Here is a 22,733-nt window from a genome sequence, read left to right as displayed (position 1 = left end):
AAGGCGGGAAAGCCGCGCGGGCGAGGCGCGAACCGAAACACCGCGCCGCCGCCGCGCGCCCGCCCCATGGCAACGGCGTCCCGGCGGAGAAGGGCGGGGCCACGCCGGAGGGGGCGGGGCGGGGCGGCCTGGGGAAGGCTGGGGAGGGGGCGGGGCCGCCCCGCTCGCGGCGGCCGCCGGGGCCACGTGACGCCTCCCCCCTCCCCCGGTCGCTCTCCCTGGTCATATGCCGGGGGCGGGGCGGGCCCGGGTGCTGCTTCCCCGCACTCCGCTCTCGGCTGCGCCGGTGTCGCGGGGGGCCACGGGCAGCGGCAGCGCGTCCGTCCGTGTCTCTCTCTCTTTCCGCGGCGGCGCGATGTCGCCCGCGGCGACGGCCGTGGCGCGGGGGCTGGCGCTGGCCGCGCTGCTGGTGCTGTGCCCGGCGGCGGCGCGGCAGGCGCGGAGGCCCAACGTGGTGCTCATCCTCACCGACGACCAGGACGTCTGCCTGGGCGGCATGGTAACCGCGGGTCGTCCCCCGCCGCCGCCCCTCCGTGCGCCGGCCGGGCAGGGGCCGCGGCCGTTAGGGCGGGCGGGGCGGCGGGGAGCGCTGCGGGGGGCCGCGCCTGCCCGGCCGCTTCCCTCCCGCCCGGTCCGCCCGGGCGCCGCGCTCCCCGTGCCCCGCGGCCCGGGCTGCGGCTGCGGCTGGGGAGGTGGCGGCGGCTTGAGGAGGGCCCGTGTCAGGTGGGGCGGGCTGCTCGTGGGGGGGAGGGAGCTCGTCTTGGGGCGAAAAACATGGTATCCGGGGCTCCTCGAAGAGCTGCGGAAACGGTCCCTTTTACCTGCTGTCAGGCGGAGTTGTGCTTTCGGGTGGTGGGGTTATGCCAGCGCTCCCAGAAAGAGGCCGGGATAAAGTATAATGGTGGGCTTCGTCTGGGAAGCTGGAAGTGAAGCTTCTCCGTAAAGAAACCATGCGCGATCGGTCAAGACTGGGAGTCTGTAGCTGTAGGTAGTCGCTGAATATTTGTGTACTTCTGCTCTCTTAGACCTGCTTGCGCAACCCCTGCGCACTGCTGCGGTCACGCGCAGTCATAGCAAAAAGACACTTAGGAATGACTTGCCTGGACACTGCCTGGGAACTGTGGCGATGGGCCTTGTAGCTAGCTGTGCCAGTAGCTTCAAGACTGCTACTTTAGCTGCACACATAAAGGCACTGCCTAACTTTATTTTTGGTACCTTTCTTCCAGACCCCTCTAAAAAAGACTAATGCCCTCATTGCGCAGATGGGAATAACCTTCCTAAATGCGGTAAGTTTTTACGTTAACTCTTTGAACTGCTGAGGTATATGTGTCTGTACAGTTTACGTTTTAAGTAATTGAAAATCTCAAAACTATGGCAATTATTTCATAAAGTATTTTACAATGTTATTTTTAAAAAAACAATCTGTAACTAGTTTCAGGTCTTGAAATGAATAAAGCTAAGGTCATATTCAGAGTCTGAGAAAGAAAACTTCACTTCCTAAAAGTAGTTGTGCTAGTTTACTCAAGCAGTAAAGTAAAACTGAATAGTCTAAATAGTTTTATAATAAACTGAGAAGTGGTAGAAGAAGTTACTTAAAAGTTTTAGCTTTATACATGCTGAACATCTGCTTCACTCTTCTTTTTCTAATGTATTATCATAGCTAAAATAATGGATATCAACTGGTAAACAATATTTTAATGGATACTTGTTGCTGTGTATAAACTGCATCTAACCTGTAATGTGTGGGGGGGAAGGGGGGTGAGAGCATATGATGCAGAAATCTAAAGCCAGTTTCATGTGTAGCTTTTTGTTAGTGAAAATATTGGAGATGTAATTCTGTGTGCCCAAAAAGTTTTTGAAGATTTAAAGTTGCTGAACTCTGATCAGCCTGTTATCTAATACCTCAAAATTTCAAATTTTGAGGAAAAGTTGTTTTACAGTATCAATCTTACCCTTTTATCCTGTCTTTCCAGTATGTTCCCAGTGCACTTTGCTGTCCCAGTCGAGCTAGCATTTTAACAGGAAAATACCCACATAATCATCATGTTGTCAATAACACTCTGGAAGGAAACTGTAGCAGCAAATCATGGCAGAAGATCCAAGAACCATATACCTTCCCCGCACTACTCAAAACTATGTGTGGCTATCAAACATTCTTTGCTGGAAAGTATTTGAATGAGGTATTTTGTGCTTATGTTTTTATTGTGCCACAGTTCACTTGCTTTTTCCACCTTTCTAAAATATTCAGTGGCTTTATATTTGTAATTGAATATGGATTTTCCAAAATATTTAAAATGGTATGGATGAAAGATTCTCTTTACTGAGGTAGGATAAATGAGATGCAAAGTTCCAATTCTCAACTGAACTTGTTTAAAATCAGGTTCTGTAGGTGCCTGAACATTTTTTAGAGTTAACTGTGAAAACGTGATGGAATCCAAAGTTGGGATGTTTTTGTTTTGCTTTAAGTCCAACTGTATTAATTGCTAGAGATGATGATTTTAATGATTGTAAGAAATGAATAGAGGACTAGCATGTGGTTTGTATGAAGAACACCATCAAGCCAGTCCTAGACCAGGCAAGCTGTTAGAATAATGTTAGTTAAAGAAAAATTTGGTTGTCTCATTATTCCTCATTGACATTTCCCCTTAAATAAGAAGACTGGGTATTTTCTTCTTAGCAGTTAATATGTTATTTAAATATTAGTCTCACTGAGGCAGATTGGGAGAACAGAAATTATTGGACCTCTCTACAGATGTTACCCAACGTTTTATTGCTGAATCACTTGTGTGGTGGTTTGTTTGTTTTGTTGAACTAAGCTGTAGTTTATAGTACTTTATGGTAGGCCTTTAACATTCAGTACTGATAAACTTCTAAGATTAGGCATGCCACTTGAGTGATGGAATTTTATTTGGAGCTAGATGAGTTAAAAAGTTAACAGCAGTATTTTTTCTGCATTTTTGGGGGTGAAAAATGCTGGTGCTACAATAGGATAGCTGAATATGAATATTCATAGCCAGGCACAAATCTGTCTCTGCTGATGTTGCTGAGGCAGCTAGGGAAAGAGAAGCTTATTTTGCTTCTTTTGAGCATCCCCTGACTCAGCATAATCCCCTGTCCCTGCAGTTAGGGGAACCATGTAGGTGGGAGGGGGCAGCCCTAAGAAGCAGTGTTGTCACTCTGAGGCACCCTCTGTTTTGAACTTGGCACTGATTCAGCAGCCACTTTCCCTTTTGCTGGCTTAAAGGCTGGCTGTTGTAGATCACTTGGCGCTAAGATGACAGGGGCTAACATTGTTTAAAGTTAAAACCGCCTCTTCAGGCAGGATGATGGAGACTGTTGGTTTATGCAAATTTTTCTTGTGTGCTAACAATTCAGAAGATACTAAACCTAAGACTGTCTTGTCACATATATGCCTTTTGATCATCTCTAATTACATGATGATATACCATATGTTCTATAAGATCTCTGCATACTTTTGTGTGCAGAGTAAAGCAGGAAATAAAACTTATATTTTACTGGTGAATGCTAAGCTTTCAGTCACCTTCCTTCTAGTTATTTAATTCTGCTCTCTTTAACAGACTGTGCATCTGTCTTTATATGTGTATTTGGGTTTTTCCATTCTGAAATGGAATTTGGCTTAAGTGTTTCTGAGTGGTGCTGAATAAAGCACATGAATGTGAAATATAACTCCTAGCTTTTATTCATCATATTTGAAACTGAGTCATTGTCTACTTCCCACCCCCCCACACCCTTTTTCTTTCAGTATGGAGCAGAGGATGCCGGGGGAGTAGGTCATGTACCTCCTGGATGGAGTTTTTGGTATGCTTTGGTATGTGGCTGTTTTAAAAGATTTAATTTAGGTTGCTTTACAGTCTAACTTGTGTTCTAATTTTGCTGATCATGAAATAGGCGAGGAGCATCTAACAGCTTAATGCAAAATTTCTTTCTTGCCTCTATTGCATATAAATTCCTTGATGGGTTGTTTGTTTTTTTGTTTGTTTGGGGGGTGGTTTTTAGTTTTTGTTTGTTTGTTTTTATGGAGGCTACTCCTACTAAGATGTCTGGGGAAATACCCTGATTTGTAAAGCCAAAAAAAGTATAACATATTACTAAAACTCATGACTGCTGAAGACCAGTTTTGAGAATTCTGTGGTTTGGTTATGACAAATACTTGCATTTGCCAAATACTTGCTGGCAGTTCACATTGACTATTCCAAGTAATCAATGTGGATATTGCTTTTATAAGTATGCATATGACTCTTTTTCACAGGAGAAAAATTCAAAGTACTACAACTATACTCTTTCAGTGAATGGCAAAGCACGAAGGCATGGTGAGAACTACAGTGTAGATTACCTTACAGATGTACTGGTAAGAAACTTGTAACACCTGTAATACAGAAGCTGCTCAGGACTGGATAATACCTCATGCTGGAGGGGTAGGGGTCAGAGGGCAGGGGGCAGTTTATTAGATTGCATTCATTCATTTAAAAACTACATGATCATGCTGTCGTAGTGGTGGTGGTTCACCAGGAAAACAAGATTCCAGATATATTAAAAGGTTAGAAGTTTGTATGTACAAGCTGTGGAATGAGAGGTTAATGTTGACTTATGTGGCATGTGAGGAACACGAAGCATGTAGGCAACCCAATATTACAATGCTAGGTATCTGATCATTCAAGAGCAGTATTTTTTCAGGCTACTCATCTGAAATAAATTATTTCAAGACATAAGGATGTTCAACTACAATGCACACAGCTTCTGTAACCAATATAAACTGGGCCAAGATTTCAGTGGGAAGTTAGGCACTTAAAAGTAACTTTACACTGTTTTGTTTGTTAGCTATTACAGTGTATTAGTATCTTGTAATCTATAACTACATCATACTGATTACTTGGAAATATAAAAGGCTAATCAATTCTGTGTGTAAGGGCAATATATGGACTGTGCTGAAATATGTAGCAGACCAGGGACATTTTTAGCCTCTTTACCCTCTTTAAAGACAGATAGAAAAGGCATAAAATAGTTAAGAGAAAATTGTAAGAGTTACTTAGCTTTTTTTTCTGCTTTATGAGTCTGTTTAGCAAGTAGTTTCAGTGGTGGGGGTGTGTACTCCCCTATGCGTGTGCTCACACTTGCACTTGCTCTCTTCCCTTCCCCCCCCCCGGGAGTCTCAAGTTGACATGCTGTGTGTGAGCTCCCTAGCAATACCAAATAATGTGCTGTAGCAGCACTCAGAAAAATTCTTTGTTAATGATAAGTCTTGTAATGCAGTCAGTTCATAATCTTCCACTGAAACTCTAATGAATTTCATTGCCGGTGGGTTCTTTAACATAGACAGCTGCTTACTAGGAACTGAACTGATTGACGTTTCTTAGGACGTTGAACAGCTGTATGATTAAATTTAGATTTTATACTGGCCTAGGCTAGATTGGAATTGATAGGTCAGAAGTGAGGCTATCCTGTTACTGGTATTGTAGTTGTCTTTTTTGATCTTTCAGCAGCTCGTAAACATTTTGACCAATAGTTTATTGCTACGTAAAATACTTATGTGTGGTGGGTTGCCTATTGATGAAGCAACATTATGATAACTTTGTGTGTTGTGTTCTGTGTTCAGCGTATAGCTACCAAATATGTATTTAGCATTTCAAAGCCTAGTGCTTGAGTTTAAGCCGCTTGATGTGAGTAACGGCCATGCCTATACTGCCAAATCTGCAGTGATAGATCACCAACAGGAATAAATTGCTGATGAGAAGTTTCCTGTGTTGCACACTGTGTTGCACAAGCTTCTGTCTCCTGATTGAGGGTACCTGCATAATTAAGTCTAGTATTGAGAATCTGGACACCTAGATCTGTCTACTGCAGTCCTGACACACTGCAGTTTAATCTCCTAACAAAATCTGAGTTGACTAGTTCTACGAACTTCTCCACTTCTTCCTGAAGACCTTCACATAGTTCTTATCCCTCAAGTTTGTCATCATATGATTGAAGCCCAGTCCTAGTTGCTTAGGTGTACAAGTTGAGAGGAAGGGAGTTCCTACTGGGTTTTGTACTGTGGGGAATTCCTAGTGTATTGTCTCTTCCAGAGGAAGAAAAGGAAATCCAGAGTGGGATATGCTAATCAGACAGGAAAGGAAAATGTGATATTTGAGTAGTGAAGAACTGATCTGTAAGCAGTAACTTTGAAGTCTTTAATTGCAAAGACTGACCAAGGGAATGCTAAAATGTAACTCGTCTCTTCCAACTTGCCACTCAAAATTGTATACAGGCTGAAGTGAAAATGAGTGTGCAATAGAGTGGCACAAGCGAGTGGGATCTAGAACTACACTTTTTTTTAGAACTTCCAGCTTCACCAGCAGAAATGTGGCACCCATTGGAAACTGGGAGTTAGCTGCAGAATGAGCATAAGTTATAAACAGTGGAGCTGAAAAACCTCTTTTTAGAACAATTGTCATGTCAGATGACAACTGAAACTGTCAAACTTTGATTTGCCAGGCAGGAAATTGTATCTGAAAGACTCAGAAAGACTCAAGACTGTATTTAAAATATATATATTTCTCATTTTACTTGATAAAGGGAAAGTTTAGGTGGATTTGGTAGATACTTGGAGTAGGCAGAATGGAATGAAAAGTTGGAGTCATCCTTTGCAACCTTTTTATGAAACTTCCTGATCTAAATAATGTAAAGGTACAAAGCAGAATGCTATTCAGAAATGTGGGACAAAGGATTTGTTTAACATGAATACTTGAGATTGATTAATCATAAGCTGCTATTTTGGATGTAGATGTGCAAGTTTCTGAAATAGTTTACACGTTCCCAGTGCTATCAAGCTCTAAATAAAAGTTACACATCTAGTTTGAATTTTAAGTACTCCTTGTTTTCCTTTGGCATTACAACTCTTTTTTTTTTCCCCCTCCACCAAAACTGTTTGCAGGCTAACATGTCTTTGGACTTCTTGGAGTATAAATCGAATTTTGAACCCTTCTTTATGATGATCTCCACCCCAGCACCACACTCGCCTTGGACAGCTGCTCCACAGTATAAAAAGAGTTTTCAGAATGTCAGTGCACCACGAAACAGCAATTTTAACATTCATGGAAAGGTAAGCTAACTGGAAAGAATCTATCTAGATTATTTCACAAGTTCATGAGAGCAGTAGACAATTAACCTGACATGCATATTAAGTTTAAATGGTGAGGAGAATAGGTTAATACCATGACTACTGGTTGTTTAGTTATTTTAAATGCATAAGGCTGATTATTGTGACATTAAAAACTTTGCATCTTGTAAATAAAAAAAAAATCAGTGGAGAAAATTAGGCAGTACAACATAAATAATGATTGATAAATGGAGAAAAGGTTAATTCCTTGGTCAACTTCCAGACCTTTCTGAAGCTCTTAAAATGTTCTTTCATTGCCCTCCAGTATGTTTAAGAGAACACATAGGTAGTGTGCTATGTAAAGCTTCAGGAGAAGAAGGAAAAGAGCCCTCCCTTCCTATGCAGGTCTGCTCAGGTGGGCAGGATTGTCCATTATTTGAGTTAATGGAAAAGCTGTCCCTAGTTTACAAGCTTATCAGGCTGACCAGAGGATTTCCTGAAATCATGAGCCACAAGGCCCAGGATCACCAAGGACTTTGAGAACTTGCCTTCCATTTGTTGAAATCAGACTTGCTGAACCTAATGTTAGAAGCTTGTAGACTTATTTGTGACAGGGCAGTGCCTTCCACTGCCAATTAATTTAACCACGTAAGGTCCAGCTCAGACTGACCTGTTGCAACTTACTCTGTCTGTAACTTAGTGAAGGTCACAAACACTTAATATAGTAAGGTATTTAACTTACAGGCTTCCGTATCTTTTTGTTCAATTAATTTCAAATATAGACCCTTCTGTTGTTCAGTGTTCAACTGATTCACTTCAGGATTTACTCCTGATCTTCAGTATAAGGGATGTCACTGCCTGAATGCCTGCCTGAAGCCCAGTGATACATATATCTTTGAGGTCACTATGACACATGTAGTCCAGGGTGAGACTTTTTTTTTTTTTGGCTGAAGATCATAGCTGGTGGAATGACTGTATGCTTATCAGCATGATGTAAAATCATGAATGAAGGGGGAGGAAAGGCTGCAAGTAGTAAAGAATGAAACTTAATGGGTTGGGCTAAAGTGTCTATACTAGGGAGTGGGAATCAGAATCTTTTTCCATGAAAGGAATCCTAACTGTATCTTAAGTTCCATTACTGTAACAACCAAATTATTTTAAAATAATAAGCTAGAAATAATTTGACCAGTGAGGTCAGCAGCTAGCCAAAAAATACAGCATAGGAGTTGCTTTATGTGGAGCAAAGGCAAAAGCTCTGCATATGCTTACATAATACAAAGCAAAATGACTTACTTAACGTTTGGTAGTTAATATCTGTGGATACAGAATTGTAATCTGTTTCACAATAGGAACAGACTAATATTACTCTTATTCCTAGAGACACAGTGGCTATGATCATTGATAGCCTGCTTTTCTTTAATTGGCAGTGTGTGGCCCTGAAGCCTAAGTCTTTTTGGAGCCTCACTGTTTCCTAGAGCAAGCACAATTTCTACAACAGTATTAAACAGGCATTCAGGTTCAGACGCTCAAGTCATTGATGTTGTAATGCTTGCTAGGCAGCCTTGCATTGTACAGTCTTGATTCCTGAACTAATTGCCTAGCTTCCTTGCATAGTATGTGGGCAAGGGGTATTAAAAGGAGCCAACCAGAGGGAGTCTACATAAAGAGTAGGACTGAAATTCTTGTCAGACTCTGGCCAGTCGTGAGCACTCTAATATCTGCTTAAGATCCTCAGCTATGACCTCTCACTTGTCTAAGCACCTGTCTGGTTTCCAAAGCTGGACTCTTGATACACCAGAGGAGTGGTGTAACTAAACTCTTCTGAGATAGAAGTTGACCAAGATACATGTCTCATCTTGCATGGGTTGTTTTGCCTGCAAGATCAGAGCACAGCTATGTTCAGGTCCTGCTGACAAGATACAGTATCCTGTCTCAAGGTCTCCCAGATTTTCTTTGAAAGCAGGATGCAGGCAGACAGGAGGACTTGGTGGACAGCTTTGTACATATCTGGTGAAGAAACTTGACAGGGACTGGCAAGGACCAGATTTGAGGACACTGCATCAGTATCAAGTTTGCTTAAATCCACAAAGGTATCTAGGTGCTGTAAAGTTCCTGAAACTTCAGAGAAAGCTAGAAAGAGCAAAGTACTCCAGAACAAGAGAAAGATTCTACTTTACTAGGTGACTTATCAGTCTGATTTATGCAGCCCAGCTGTGCTGTGGGGAAGGCCCCTCCTGAGCCCACCTCCAATGAAAAGTGTGCAAGTGAGGTTGCCAGCCCCTCTGTTCTCTGAGGAACTTATGCTGAGCTGGGGAGGGGTGGGTGTGAGGTGGCTTCTGTTACCTTTCTCTCCCCACCAACAGGTGATGAGTGCTAGATGTTTGGTCTTGGTTATCTGGTCAGCTTTCTTGCTGAGATAGACTTGGCATTTCTCCAGAATTATTTTACAGTTGCCATAAAAGTAAGATTTGAATACTACTGAACTAAAATAAACTGGGCCTGGTAGTAATTCTCCATGCCAGAAATCCATCCTTCTCTTTGCAAAAGCAGAAAACAGGGAAACTGAGAAACTGCAGAATATGAGTCACTTCATTGTTAGTCCTTAAAGCCTGAGCCCTTTCAGAGTCAGTCTTGTGACAGGAGGGAAATTGCATAACTAGAGGTTCTACAGAGAAGTGTCCCATCCAAATACAGGCTGGAGCTGAGGATGATGAGTGGATGCAACTCAAATAATGTCTTATTAAATGAGAAAATGTAAAGTTGCACTGACTCTTCTTTATTTTGCTCCCCACTAATACTAATCTAAGTTGTATACAATAGACCTTTCCATTTATCTGTACAGTGGCTGACCCAGTTCAGACTGGTGCTTCAGGATGTGCAAGTACATCATTTTTCATGAGTTAAACTTAATTGCTTTTTTGGGGAGGGAGGGAAGAGAAGGACTGTTTCTGAAGACTGGGGATGAGGCTAGAAGATATACCCATCAGTAAAACATTCTTTTTCTGGAGTAAAAAATCCAAATGGAAGTGTAGTATTTCTGCTCCCTTCAATAGCCTCCAGCCCTGAGTTTATGAGCTACCATGATCTAATTATGGCACTACTAAAGATCTTTGTCCTTGCCTTTCCATAAATTGGTTAGTCCTTTACTCTTAATGCAGGAGTTCCTACCCCACCTCTCCACCTAGGCTTGTGAGCATCCCAATATATCTCAGTCCCAAAAGAACTCCACTTTGACAACCAAGTCCAATCTTGTAATGCTGCTCAGTTCTTCAGGTTTCTGGGTTTGGGGTTTTTTTGTTTTATTTTTCATCAGACCTGTATCAGGCTCCTTCCTGGATTTTGTAGCTATAAATAGAATTGTTACCTCTGGGAGAGCCATCCCCAGGTCCTTTCACAAATTTCTTCCCAGATTGCTTTGAAAAAATCCACAGCTACTGTTTTCTCACCAAGGCCTGAGTATACTGGAGCTATATTCTGCTCTTACAACTTAGATTTTACATGGACTGAAAGGGAAAACTGGAGTCAGGTCAGTTTGACAGCATTACTTAGCTATTTACAGGAATCATGCAGGCATTTCACCCTAAACAAGATTTCTGTTGTAGTCAGTCTAACAAAGGTTTAGAAGTTAGCACAAAACTGTTCACCTGTATTTCTCTGCTGCACTAACTTTTTTTTTCTTTCAGAACAAGCACTGGTTAATTCGACAAGCAAAGACTCCAATGACTAACTCTTCAATACAGTTTCTTGATGATGCTTATAGAAAGAGGTAGGGATTTCTTTTGATTCTGAAAACTCCTACTATCGGAACTCTTCTCTTCCAAAAAAAAAGTTTTTTTTTTTCTTTTTTTTTTTGGGGGGGGGGTGCTGTAGTAAGTCTGACAATAGACATCCAGCTACCTGTCATTGTTTTCTGGGATCTGTCTTGACAGACCTTGCTTTCAGTTCACTTTTTGCAAAGAAACTTGCAATTGACTTCAGAAATCTTTTGCTCCCAAACATTGCTATCATTTTTCATAAAGACCAGTCATGCTGAGTTTCTTTACTGTTTCTCTGACTTTCCATGTACAACAGATTTTCACAAAACATATGCTGCTTCAAAGGCACTCGAATTCCAGATTCTTCTGTGATATACGTCAAATATGATCAATTTATCTGTCAGCTAATCTGTTCTATTAATCTTGCCTCTTGGTCTGTGCTCTTGTTAGGTGGGAATACCTGTAATAACTGACTAGCCAAGGAGGATGGGTTTTTGTTTTTCTTGAGAGGGGGGAGGGGGATAAAGTGAAGGCACAGTTAATACCTTATTTTATATAAGTGTGTGTGTAAAGGGGGTATTGGCTTATATTGTAGGAATATTTTCTTTAAAAGTTCTGAAACAGACATTAACCTAATTTTAAATGTTAAACTCCATTTTGGGCAGTTAGGTATTAGCTTGTCACTTCGGAGATGGAAGACTAAGTTGTTCTTTTCAGGCACTTGCTTTATAAAACATTTAAGTAAAATTATGCAATAAAATTTTAAATAAAGCTTGAAGACCACAGAGCCCAAGAACTGAATAACTTAGTTAATTCAGCATAATACTAGTCTGTGGAGGCTTATTATTGGCTTATCAGAAGCAGTCACGTGTCTCAACAGCAGACCCTGTGACACAGGACAGAATAACTACCAGTTCAAGGCCTTTACGTACACCAGAATAATGGACCCTCATATTGAAAGAGTAATACAAAATACCTGATGTAGTTTTCAAGCAGAAAGGATCCTCTATAGATAACTAAATTCATGGAATACTTGTGTTTATTTCTTTCTACCCAGTTCTAATATTAATAACAAGTGACCTTGCAGGCGATCACTCTGACTCTTTGCTGCTTGTATTGCTTCAAAGCTGGTCTTGGCTACCTCCAGATAAGATTACCAGTAATCAGTGTTTTGACCTTTCTCAGACACTACAGAACAAAATCAACAAGAAGTGAAGACAAACAGTCTATTTCTATCTTAAATTGCAGCCTCAAACAGTACAGTCTAGTAATCTATCCAGTTTGTTTTCAGAATACATAAAATAATCTGCTTACAGCATGTACACTGCTGATTTAAAGCATAATATGAATGCTAACAGCATTCATAATTATTCTAAATTTTAATACTCTAGTATGAATAACTTTCTTGTTTCTGTATAGGTGGCAAACTCTGCTGTCAGTAGATGATCTGATAGAGAAGTTAGTGAAGAAACTGGAATTCCATGGAGAGTTAGACAACACTTACATCTTTTACACATCAGACAATGGCTTTCATACTGGTGAGATGCTCATTGCTTATTGAAAATTTGTAGATGATCTGGGAATTGTTTAACTTGTCACACTCGCGAACACTCCAGAAAATGGAGACAGCAGTTTTAAAAAGTACAGATGTGAGAAGTACTAATTTGAGTTGCAACACATTCTTGCGTTGCAATTTTTGTTGTTGTTCATTGAGTATTAATCTCTACTGCTATATTGTGATATATGTAAAACTAGGACAGAAATGGAGGAAAGATCTGTGTTCTGTAGAAAGAGTTGCTATGAAAGAGTTGACCAGTAAAAATCTGTCTCAGAGCTGTCTTTATCACGTTCCACAACTGAAAAAGCAGCATCTAAGCTGTTAAATCCTGTAAAATGTGGCTTGTGCGTCCAGGTTCTTAGTTCACATCCTCCCACTTTGTTAATGTAGTTATTGTTAAGAACCTCTTCTGACTTTTTAAAACTGGTTCTTGGAAATTATATGGAGTAATGCAAAACTTCTTTAAACCTGAAACAAACCATTTAACTTTTTTCCCTTTCTGATTCTGTTGGATAGGCCAGTTCTCATTGCCAATAGACAAACGGCAGTTGTATGAGTTTGATATCAAAGTTCCATTGCTAGTTCGAGGACCAGGAATAAAACCAAATCAGACAAACAAGGTAAGATCAAAAGTGAAGACAAAATACTTATTTGCTTTTAATATTGTTTCACACTTACTAGCCTTAGCTGTAGCTTATGCTCCTGCATGTATAAGTGAAATCTGTAGGGTGGTACAAGATACAAAGACCTCATTTAAAAAAAAAAAAAAAAAGCTATGTGCCCCTACCTTTGATCAGTAAACTGATGGAATTGCAAACTACAGAAATAAATGAGGTGTGGAGATTACATAAGATTTTTCCAAAAAAAACCAAAAAACCCTAGTATTTCTTGAGAATATTACAGGTTCTGTTAGCCTATAAAGTTGAAATTAAATACTGTTTAGATGTACCTAAAATGACAAGTACTTAAAATACAGAAGTCTTATTATATATTCCAGTCTTTGAAACTAATTGTTTCCCTCATCTTACAGATGCTTGTTGCAAACATTGACTTGGGTCCCACTATTCTGGATATTGCAGGGTATGACCTGAACAAGACTCAGATGGATGGGATGTCACTACTGCCACTGTTGGTAAGTGAATGGACAGGGATAGTAACCAGTAATTCTTGTAAAGATTATTCTTCAAAGTGAGTACTACTTCCTTCAATGGACTAGGTGGACTTGCAATCCATATTCTCCCCTTGATGGCACTTTCACCCAGGGTTTTCATATCTTAGTGAAAAAGCAGATATGCTGTTTAAATGCAGGTGTATTTTAATAAGCTCTGCAGCTTCTGGGTCTCTTGGTAATATAAAGCTATGTCATCCTCTGGCTAATCCTGTCATTTGTAATCGCTTCTGTTTTGAAGGCTGTATGTTGTTTCCACCTTATACCCTCTCTCCCCTTTTGATTAGGACTTCTCAGTATACACATAAAACACAAGCACACTGTGCTTACTTAAATCTTTTGTTTGCTTCAGTTCTAAGCAGAACTAGTGTTTCCCCCCCTAAACTCTGGCAAAACTTACATAGTTTCATAAAGTAAACCTGACCTTTCCAATAAGTGAGCAGAAGCCTATTTAAATAAAGCTGCTTGTAGCTGATACTTTTAGTTAAATTTGGTCTATAAATTGAAGGCAGATTACTTGGAAATGTAGGAGATCATCCAGATTTAAAACAATGCTTTGCTATTAAAACCTTGTATCCAAGCCTTAAGTTGTTCTTTAGATGGAAGCAGGTAAAAGGCATCTAGTTTAAATTCTGTCAGAATCAAAACTCTGGAACTCATTCTTTTATTGTATGTGCCTGTGATGGTGCTGTATGTTAACTTACATCTTTTCTCCCCCTCTAGCTTTCAAAAAGTAGCTACAAAGAGAGCAGCTTAAAACTTAGTTGCTGCTTAAAACTGTTTCTTTTCTTATGCCAAGGCAATCTTTTTCTGTCTGTTGTGGTAGTTTGATTTAAAAGCTGAAGAGAAACAGCCCATAATCTTGCCTATAATGTGGTATCATCTGGCCACATGGCCCCTATTTTATCTTACTGCATGATTCTTTAGGTATCAAAGCTGGTACTTTAGTGCACCTTTTCATCAGGGTTTAGTTTTTTTGAATTGTCTCTGTCTTTCAGTTACATGAGGCTTTCTAACCAAAGGCTGAATATTACTTTAAGACTGACTCAAATTGGGGACCATGACTCAAACTGCAGTGTAACCAATGAACAGCTTTTGTGTTATCCCAGGCATGGAAAACTTCTTCTGTTTCACAGGGCAGTAAATAAGTCATATTAACTTCCTGTCCTAGAGAGGAGACAAAAATGTGACATGGAGATCAGACTTCTTGGTGGAGTACCAAGGAGAAGGATACAACGGCAGTGATCCTACCTGCCCTGGCCTAGGACCTGGTGTTACAGTAAGCAGAACAAAATTTGTTAATATTAGAAAACAGCTGCTGAGTTAAACCTCTATTTGTTCTATGGGCTAACCTGGTTCTAGAAATAAGCTTCTAGAGACTAGTTTTTAGCATCTTGATATGTAAGAGCTAGCTCCATAGCTGCTGTACAGTAAAAATCTCTAAGAGATGCCAACCATACAAAACTGTTATGTCCGCATACTATGCGGAACACAGTCACCCTTTCAATGGGAAGCCATAGGGCCTCCAGTCTAGAGGAGGCCCTAGAATTATCCAGAAAGATGTGGGCTTGGGGAAATGGGTAGCAGTGATACAATGTTCCTTATAAACCTCTGAAGGCCTTGTCACACCATTTTTATCTGAAACCGTTACTCAAGTCACTAGCTATGCTCTGAAAATCAAAGGAGGTCATCTTATAGTGTGGTTTTTGCTATTCTCTTTGGTGTACTTGAATTTTGTCTGGGAAGCTAATGTACTATGGCGAGAGTTAACTAGTAACACTTCCTCAAATTTAGAAGAGCTATTTTTGTTGAAAATCCCCAGTGGAGACTTGCGCCTGTTTTCTAAGATTTTGGTGTTCATCAGTTAACTGCAGTTGGCTTGAGCTGTTATAGACTTTAGGGAAAGGATTAGTAGTTTCTTTTTTCTTAAGTACTTGTTCACTGCTTTCTTCACAGCACTGTTTCCCAGACTGTGTCTGTGAAGACTCCTATAACAACACATATGCTTGTGTGAGGACACTGTCAACTTCCTGGGATCTGCAGTACTGTGAATTTGATGACCGGGAGGTAATTCTTTGTCTCACTAACAGATATTAACTCGTCACAACTATGCTAGTCACTGTCTGCAGTCTTATCTGTTCTCAAGGTTTGCATAAAGTACCCTGAAAAGCAGATTAGCATTGCCTGCAGGATAAGCAGTAAAGTGTTTAACTACTGATGAGAATGTTTGACCAAAACTCTGTGGTGGGGTTTAAAAAAAAAGGGGGGGGGAGAAGGGGAATAGCCTAAACTATGATAATTGCCTTCTAGAATTAGTCATCTAGCCACCTCATGGAGAGCTGTACTAGGGCTGGGTTCAGTTCTGCCTTATCTTGATTCCATGTAGCAGATTCTATTGTACTACAAATATTTTTGTTACATAGTACTTCTGCTGCTCTTGCATTCAATTGCAGCTCTCTTTCTTGGGAAGAACTGAGGTCTCAGACTAATCATCATTTCTCTTCTACTTTGCAAGCATTTTGCCTCTTGTGGCAAACTTTCAGAAAGAACCTCTAACCTTAGCTTAAGTTGTCTGGGTATATGGGACATAATACCCCCCTGCAGAAACAGTTCAAATTTCAGTTTTGTGCATAATGCTGATGCTTCATTAGTGAAGTGTTACAGGGCTGATCTTACTTGTGCCCATTTGCAAGCAGTTGTTCCTAAAAAAGCATATCAGGTTTGAAGCAACTATTTGGGCCACAAATTTAATCAATCACCCTGTGAGTAGATATATAGTAAACACATAAATATCAGGTGTCCCCAACTACCATGAGAGCATACAAAGCACTTTCTAACAACTTACAATAAACTTAGAACTTATAGCAGAAGAGTAAATCCCATAACTAGGTTGTTGCAGGAAGACAAGACTGTATAGGTGATTAAGATGCTGATTAACAGACTTGGCCCTTTTTTCCATTTGCTGACAACTTATGATGAAGCAGAATGAATGCTCTATCTTTCTTTGTAAAAGTAGACTCCAAAGCTGATCTTGGTAGACATCACATCACTTTTTTTTTTTCTGTAAGAGGTATAGCTGCTGCACTTCTGAGTTACCTAGTTTACCTGGGTCAGCTAAATTAGGACTAATAGTATTAGGAAGATGCAGCAATGTATGTGGATTTAAAACTTTGTACTGAACTTTATGAGAAACCTTGCAACCAAAGCTTCTGCTGACATGTCTTTGACACAGCCCAGCCAGCTTTAACCAATGTCTGCTGCAATTGCACCTACTGTAGCACAGACAAGACTTTAGCTGAATTCTTGATGTTTGCCCAGTATTTGTTCTACAAAATGGTTCAAGACTTAATTCTACCAAAAACTGAATCTGTCCTAAAATCTTCCAAGAAAACCACCTAGTTCTCAAAGCACACAGTAATAAAAAGCTTTCTTCTAGTAGGCTTGTATATTTGTATTCAGCATACTTTGTATATATAGTTAAGACACATCTGAGTTCTACAGCTGTATGTACACAGCAACCATACACAATTTCACAACCATCATGTCACCTTTGTATCTGTTAAGATCAATCAATTAATGAAATGACAGCCATGGTCAGGAATTTTCCCCATGACCTTTTACTTTGGATTTGTGAGCTTTAAGGCAGGGTCTATTTATCTGTTAGAAAAACATCTACTATACAGCAGACTGGTGGGGGGGGTGTTTGTGGGGGTGTTGGGGTGGTAAGTAAAAACTCTTCCAATACTATACTGTACTGTATCAATACTACACAATACTATACTGTATCAAAACACCTTTACCTTTACCTATTACCTTTACCTACCAACTCCCTGCCTTTGTCCACTTTGCCACCAGGGCCAAATACAGCTTATGTATGGGGATGCTGTAGTGTAACACTTGATATTGTATGTTGTCATAAACTGTTCTTCCCAAATGATAATTAGCATTTAGTTCTTAATACACTGCAAGAACTTTCTTCTGTTAAACAGGTGTTTGTGGAAGTATATAACTTGACTGCAGATCCACACCAGATCAATAATATTGCTAAAACAATAGATCAAGAAATTCTAGAAAAGATGAACTATCGATTAATGATGCTGCAGTCCTGTTCAGGAGCAACCTGCCGTACACCAGGCGTCTTTGATCCCGGGTAAACACTGTTTTGACTGGTTATAATGCTTTTAAGTATAACCATATATTTTTAGAAAAAAGTTTTCACGAAGGTATTTATGATGGAATAGAATATCACTGGCATATATGTTTTTGTTTAATAGGGAGGATTTCTTGATCCTTCTATCTTTTGTTTTAATCTTTAACTTAACCTACCAAATACAACTTGATGATATTAATACTACTACTTTAATCTTGTCAGCCACTGGCTTAGAATAGCGGTGCTTACAGCTATACTGCGTAGTCAACAGACAAGCAACTTCAGGTTTGCCTGCAGATAAAGAGGAGCTCTGCATATTTCTGTAGGCAGGAATTACTTGCTCTGATTATTTCTGGAGATGCTGTTAGCAAAGAAATATTTACTGCTAAGCTATACCTAAGCTGTATATATTAGTCAACACTTGTAAGTAAATTGCACTTCTTACCTCAAAACTCAGTAATCATTTGATTTAAAGCCCTTTTCGCTTAGAGCATTTAAAATGTCCTTTCAGTTGTGCTACACAGATTTGTAATGTGAGACAACAAAACATGTATAATACTAAGTATTCAGGAGATGCATTCTATTAGAATGCGTGTGCTGTTATATGGTGTAGCTAGTATTTATTTTTCTGATAACATCAGCTCCTTAGTTCTGTATCATCATGACTTATCTGTTGCAATATGTAGAAGGAATGTTCCCACTGTATGCTATCAAAAAAAAAGCTATTCGTTTAGCATTGTACCAGCTATTCTGGAAATATGCTATTTCTAGAAGTATTAGTTACTGTGCACTAATTGTAGCTCACATAGCTTCCTTTTATAGGTACAGGTTCGACCCACGCCTCATGTTCAGCAATCACGGTGTTCAGGCTCGCCGGTTTTCTGCACAGTCCTTATAAAGCATTTAAGAGCTTCTTGCAATCAGCTCCCACTGACCAATTTCTCCAGTGACTGCAGCAGGTCTGTCTCTTAACTTTCATTGATCACAGCTGGAAGACTATTAATTGGCTGTCCAAACCCAGTTTGGAAGAAAAACCCTTGTCTTTAACTGGTTGCCTTGTGCAATATATATTTACAGCTGAACTGTAATTCTAAATTGTCAGACATAGCTAATCCATCTTGCTCAGATATTTGATTACCACCTTTTCATATCACAGGCACAGAGGTGACCTACGGCCTCTGAATCTAAACACAGTTTATTTTGTTCTTAAAAAAATAAATAAATACATATTTGAATTTGGTTAGGTAGGCAGGTGCTATTGCACAGAAATGCTCACCCATGTTCACACCCTGTCATATGGATTTTCTTAAATGCTAGGTTTAATTATGGGTTTCTTGTACTGAAATCAAAGCTTTAATGACAATAGCAAACTAGCCCAAAATAGCATAGGAAGGCACTAGTCAAAACTGTAGGATCTGACTGGCAAGTGTCTTGTGCAGAATTAAAATCAGTATGCTAAATACCTTCTTTCAACAAGACCACTTCAAATGATAACACATTTTATAGATCTGCTTTGGTAGCTTGTAAACAAGAATGTAATTTTAACCTTATTCTAGTTTGAAATGCTAGAATAGGTTAACACGTACTACTGAAACTTTCAAAGTTAAGGTTTTAGGCTTCTTAGTGAGTTATCAAAACAGTGTTGAGACTAACAAGTATTCAAGTAAGTGTGCCTGTTTTGAGCTGATTTAAGTATGTTTGAATACATGAACAGGAATACTAAAAATCAAAAGGCACCACAATAGAGTTGATCTTTCTCTAACCTCCAAATGTCTCCAACTGTCTAACATCTTAAGCCGATTAGATGCTTGAAGGTAAATTATTTTGAAAGCAAACTAGCTTAAAAAAAAACAATTTCTGCTGGGCAATAGCAAGAGGGCTATTTTAGGCAGTTTAAGTGCTTCATAGATTTGCTTTTTGGTTGAGACATAACTACTCAGAACCTGCAGTAAGTGGCCTTCACACCAAAGGACTGCAAGCCAGACTTCTGACTGCAGTACATGATCACTTGTTTTCCCTTTGGAAGGGTGATGTCATCTTTTCAATCTTCTGGTTAGTGTCATCTGAAATGCAGCCCATCAAGTGAAACCTTCTACCATGTAAACATGAAGTAGGCAACAAAGTATGACTCTTCCCAAATCTATGAAGGTACATACTCCACTGCATACATCCACAAACTGGATAAAAGCAATGCTATATTAAGATCAGTTGAATTTTCCTCACTTTTACTTCTGAAGGATAAATGTTGACCTTCATCTAGCTTAGAGCTGTAAAATTTCTGTGATGGTATACAGGTTAGATTTTTATAGAGCTGTTGTCTCAAATTTAGCTCATTGTTTCAATCTATAGAGTGACCAAACGTTTGGAGAGAAAAAAAAATAGCTTGAAAGGGAACTCTTCAGCTGGAGTATCTGTATAAATGCTGGGGGTTTTGGTTACTGTCTACTTACATGCTTTCAGATACTCAAGATTTGAGGCGGGGGGGGGGGTTCTCCACTACAATTGTAGCTTTAGCCTGTTCTGTTTATTGAGCCTTTGTATTACCCATCAATATCCTTCAAACTCTGGCTTCTCTTTAAAAACAAAACCAAAGTTGTGTAGGGTTTGTTTTTTTTTTAATGCTCTCAAGTGTTTGTTGCCTGAAGTTCACTTAAGTAGTGTTTTGCTCAGATATTTTATCAATTTAAACTTGTTCTTTGTTTAAACTCTTTTTGGTAGCTGTGTAGAGGCTAGAGTGAAATAAATGGATAGTTGCAAATTAAACCTAAACAGTTCTATGAAATCTAAGAAATGACATGACAAGTTTCCATTTAAGTTATGTGTTTCAGTGTAAGTTTCAGTGCAAGTTATCTATGTCATGATATTTCTTAAGAGAAAAAGAAGCCATCATGGGTGCAAATCTGTAACTTGATTAATTTAACACTCTTAAAATGATCTAAGCCATAGCAAGCAAAAACTTTTTAATGACTTATGTGCTGTCTAATACTTAATTGACATGAAAGTTAACTGAATAGAATCTATATAGAATATTCAGAAGTGGGATCAGAGAAAGTTTTAATCAAACTAACACTCTTGATATCTGCACACCTGTAAAGCATTTTGTCTGTAATGAGACTCAGTGTCAGAGAACCACACTATACCTGCAATCTGTCATGGGCAATAAATGTCATACTAATCTCAATTTCAGAATAAAATTAGTCAGTCCTTACTTACCAGAAGAGAACAGCTGTTCAGGAAAATATCTGCTTCAATCACACTCTTTGATACAGACTTAAGAACTGTTCAACAAAAGCCTGTAGTTGAAGGAAAAACAGGAGCAGACAGCTGCCTGGCTTCCACTGCTTTTAGAGGAGTTTGTTGCAACATGCCTGGCATCTCTTTCCAAGAAGCAGTTAATTCCATGGGTATTTTTACAGCCCTGAATGGACAGTATTAATTCTAATCCTTGATGATTAAAAGAATATTATGAAGGAACTTTAACTTGCAGCCAGATCTAATTCCCAAATAAGTCATTTTAAAATTAAATGCTTCTCTTAGATTTCCATTTGATACATGATTTGACTGTGGCTGTATCTGTACCTTGTTACTGAAGGCATTTGTATTTAAATGAAGGGACCTTACAGGTGCAGAGTTTGGATTCAAGTGAAATGTGTTGGGGTTTTTTTAATTTTTTAACTTCTTAGTTCACACCTGGTTTTGATCTAGTAAAGCAGATGCTGTATGGTGAGAAATACAGCTAACAGCTCTCTTATTACATTAACCTAAAATGAAAACTTTACTCAGTATCATTACTTCAGCATAAGTGAACATAGCTAATTACATGCTTACTCAGCATAGGCCCAAAGAACTGGCATTCTTGTATTTTGGGAATAAATCTGTAAAACTCACATGCATGCACACAAAGCAGGCGTAAAAATCTGTTCAAACTATCAAGTTTAAGACTGATCTGTTACACAAGCTAAATATGATATTTGATTATAATTAAACAATTGTCATTTTTTATTTTGATTCAATTAGTGTATTTTATTTGTATTGCTCTTCTCTGTATGTGACCATACTCTGCTGTAGCATGTTGTGAGCATACTTAATTTCTGCTCTGTTTTGAACATCTGTTTAGAAAGTGCCCTTCCAGAGTACCCTGTTCACTGCTGCACTTTTGGGGAAAGACAAAATAAACTGCCTATCAAATTTCTGATCTTTCTGTTACTGAATTGAAGTTAAACCTTTCCAAAGGATCAAGCTAAGAGACTGGATTCCTAATTTATAAGCCTGTTCTCTGCCTGTTGTGCTGTTACATAATTGCCACTAGTGAACTCTCTCTCCTTCCTTAAGGTCACAGTTACTGGACCAACCTGCAGTTGATCCTTATGTACAGTGTCTAGCAAAATACAACATGACTAATTTGCACTAGGGAAAAATAATGAAATGTGAGAAAACTTAAATGCAAGCTGTATATATTCAGATATATTTCCTTGGAAACTGTTTGTTTTCCATATATTCAGCTACATCAAGAAAAAGACAATGGAGAACTACTGTTCATAAGTAAAAACAGTATGTTCTCTGCCCCTGGAAAAGAGGAATAAGACTTCTTTCAAAGTATGAACTGCAGGTAAGAATAAGATATACAGTACTCACCTCAACCCTGTTAGAGTTGAATTCCTTGGACAACTCTGTGCAACTGTTCAAAAACTATTTCCTTAAACTATAGAGGGGAGTGACTTACGTCTAACCTATTTACATCTGAGGCTTTCCCAAGCTTCTAAAACAAGCATTTTTATGCTCCATTTCTGTTTAACTATTTGGTATTAGTCTCAATTCTACTTTGTTGCTGTAACAGCCTTCTGCTAAGTAGAAAAAATATTTAATAGCTGCTTGAAGGAATACTGCTATTTTTCTTTTGATGCACCAGCTTATGAAAACTCTTAAGTCTGCTGTAGCACGACAAGAAAAGGCAGTTCTGTATTACCTAGATATACCTTCCCATTGTGCTCAAAGATGTCACTGAC

At 39.3% G+C, this 22,733-nt stretch overlaps 1 protein-coding gene across 2 annotated transcripts; it reads left to right on the top strand.

The window, feature by feature from the left end:
* Nucleotides 1-230: 230 nt before the first annotated feature.
* GNS (glucosamine (N-acetyl)-6-sulfatase) lies at nucleotides 231-21,922 on the top strand. Of its 2 annotated transcripts, none has more exons than XM_026070033.1 (14): nucleotides 231-499; nucleotides 1,227-1,286; nucleotides 1,974-2,180; nucleotides 3,764-3,829; nucleotides 4,271-4,369; nucleotides 6,932-7,099; nucleotides 10,780-10,862; nucleotides 12,271-12,389; nucleotides 12,926-13,029; nucleotides 13,440-13,541; nucleotides 14,749-14,856; nucleotides 15,534-15,644; nucleotides 17,567-17,727; nucleotides 18,537-18,623. In XM_026070033.1, the coding sequence occupies exons 1-14, from the start codon at nucleotides 356-358 to the stop codon at nucleotides 18,547-18,549; spliced, it is 1,545 nt and encodes a 514-aa protein (XP_025925818.1). In that variant the 5' UTR covers nucleotides 231-355; the 3' UTR covers nucleotides 18,550-18,623. The 2 variants fall into 2 exon arrangements, with proteins under 2 accessions (XP_025925818.1, XP_025925817.1); XM_026070032.1 differs by having other exon boundaries at nucleotides 232-499; nucleotides 18,550-21,922.
* The last annotated feature ends 811 nt before the right edge of the window (nucleotides 21,923-22,733 follow it).

This window comes from Apteryx rowi, unplaced genomic scaffold, assembly GCF_003343035.1.
Source record: "Apteryx rowi isolate R43461 unplaced genomic scaffold, aptRow1 scaffold_302, whole genome shotgun sequence".
In the NCBI taxonomy this organism is placed as follows: domain Eukaryota; kingdom Metazoa; phylum Chordata; class Aves; order Apterygiformes; family Apterygidae; genus Apteryx; species Apteryx rowi.
This window is presented reverse-complemented; position numbering and strand designations above follow the sequence as displayed.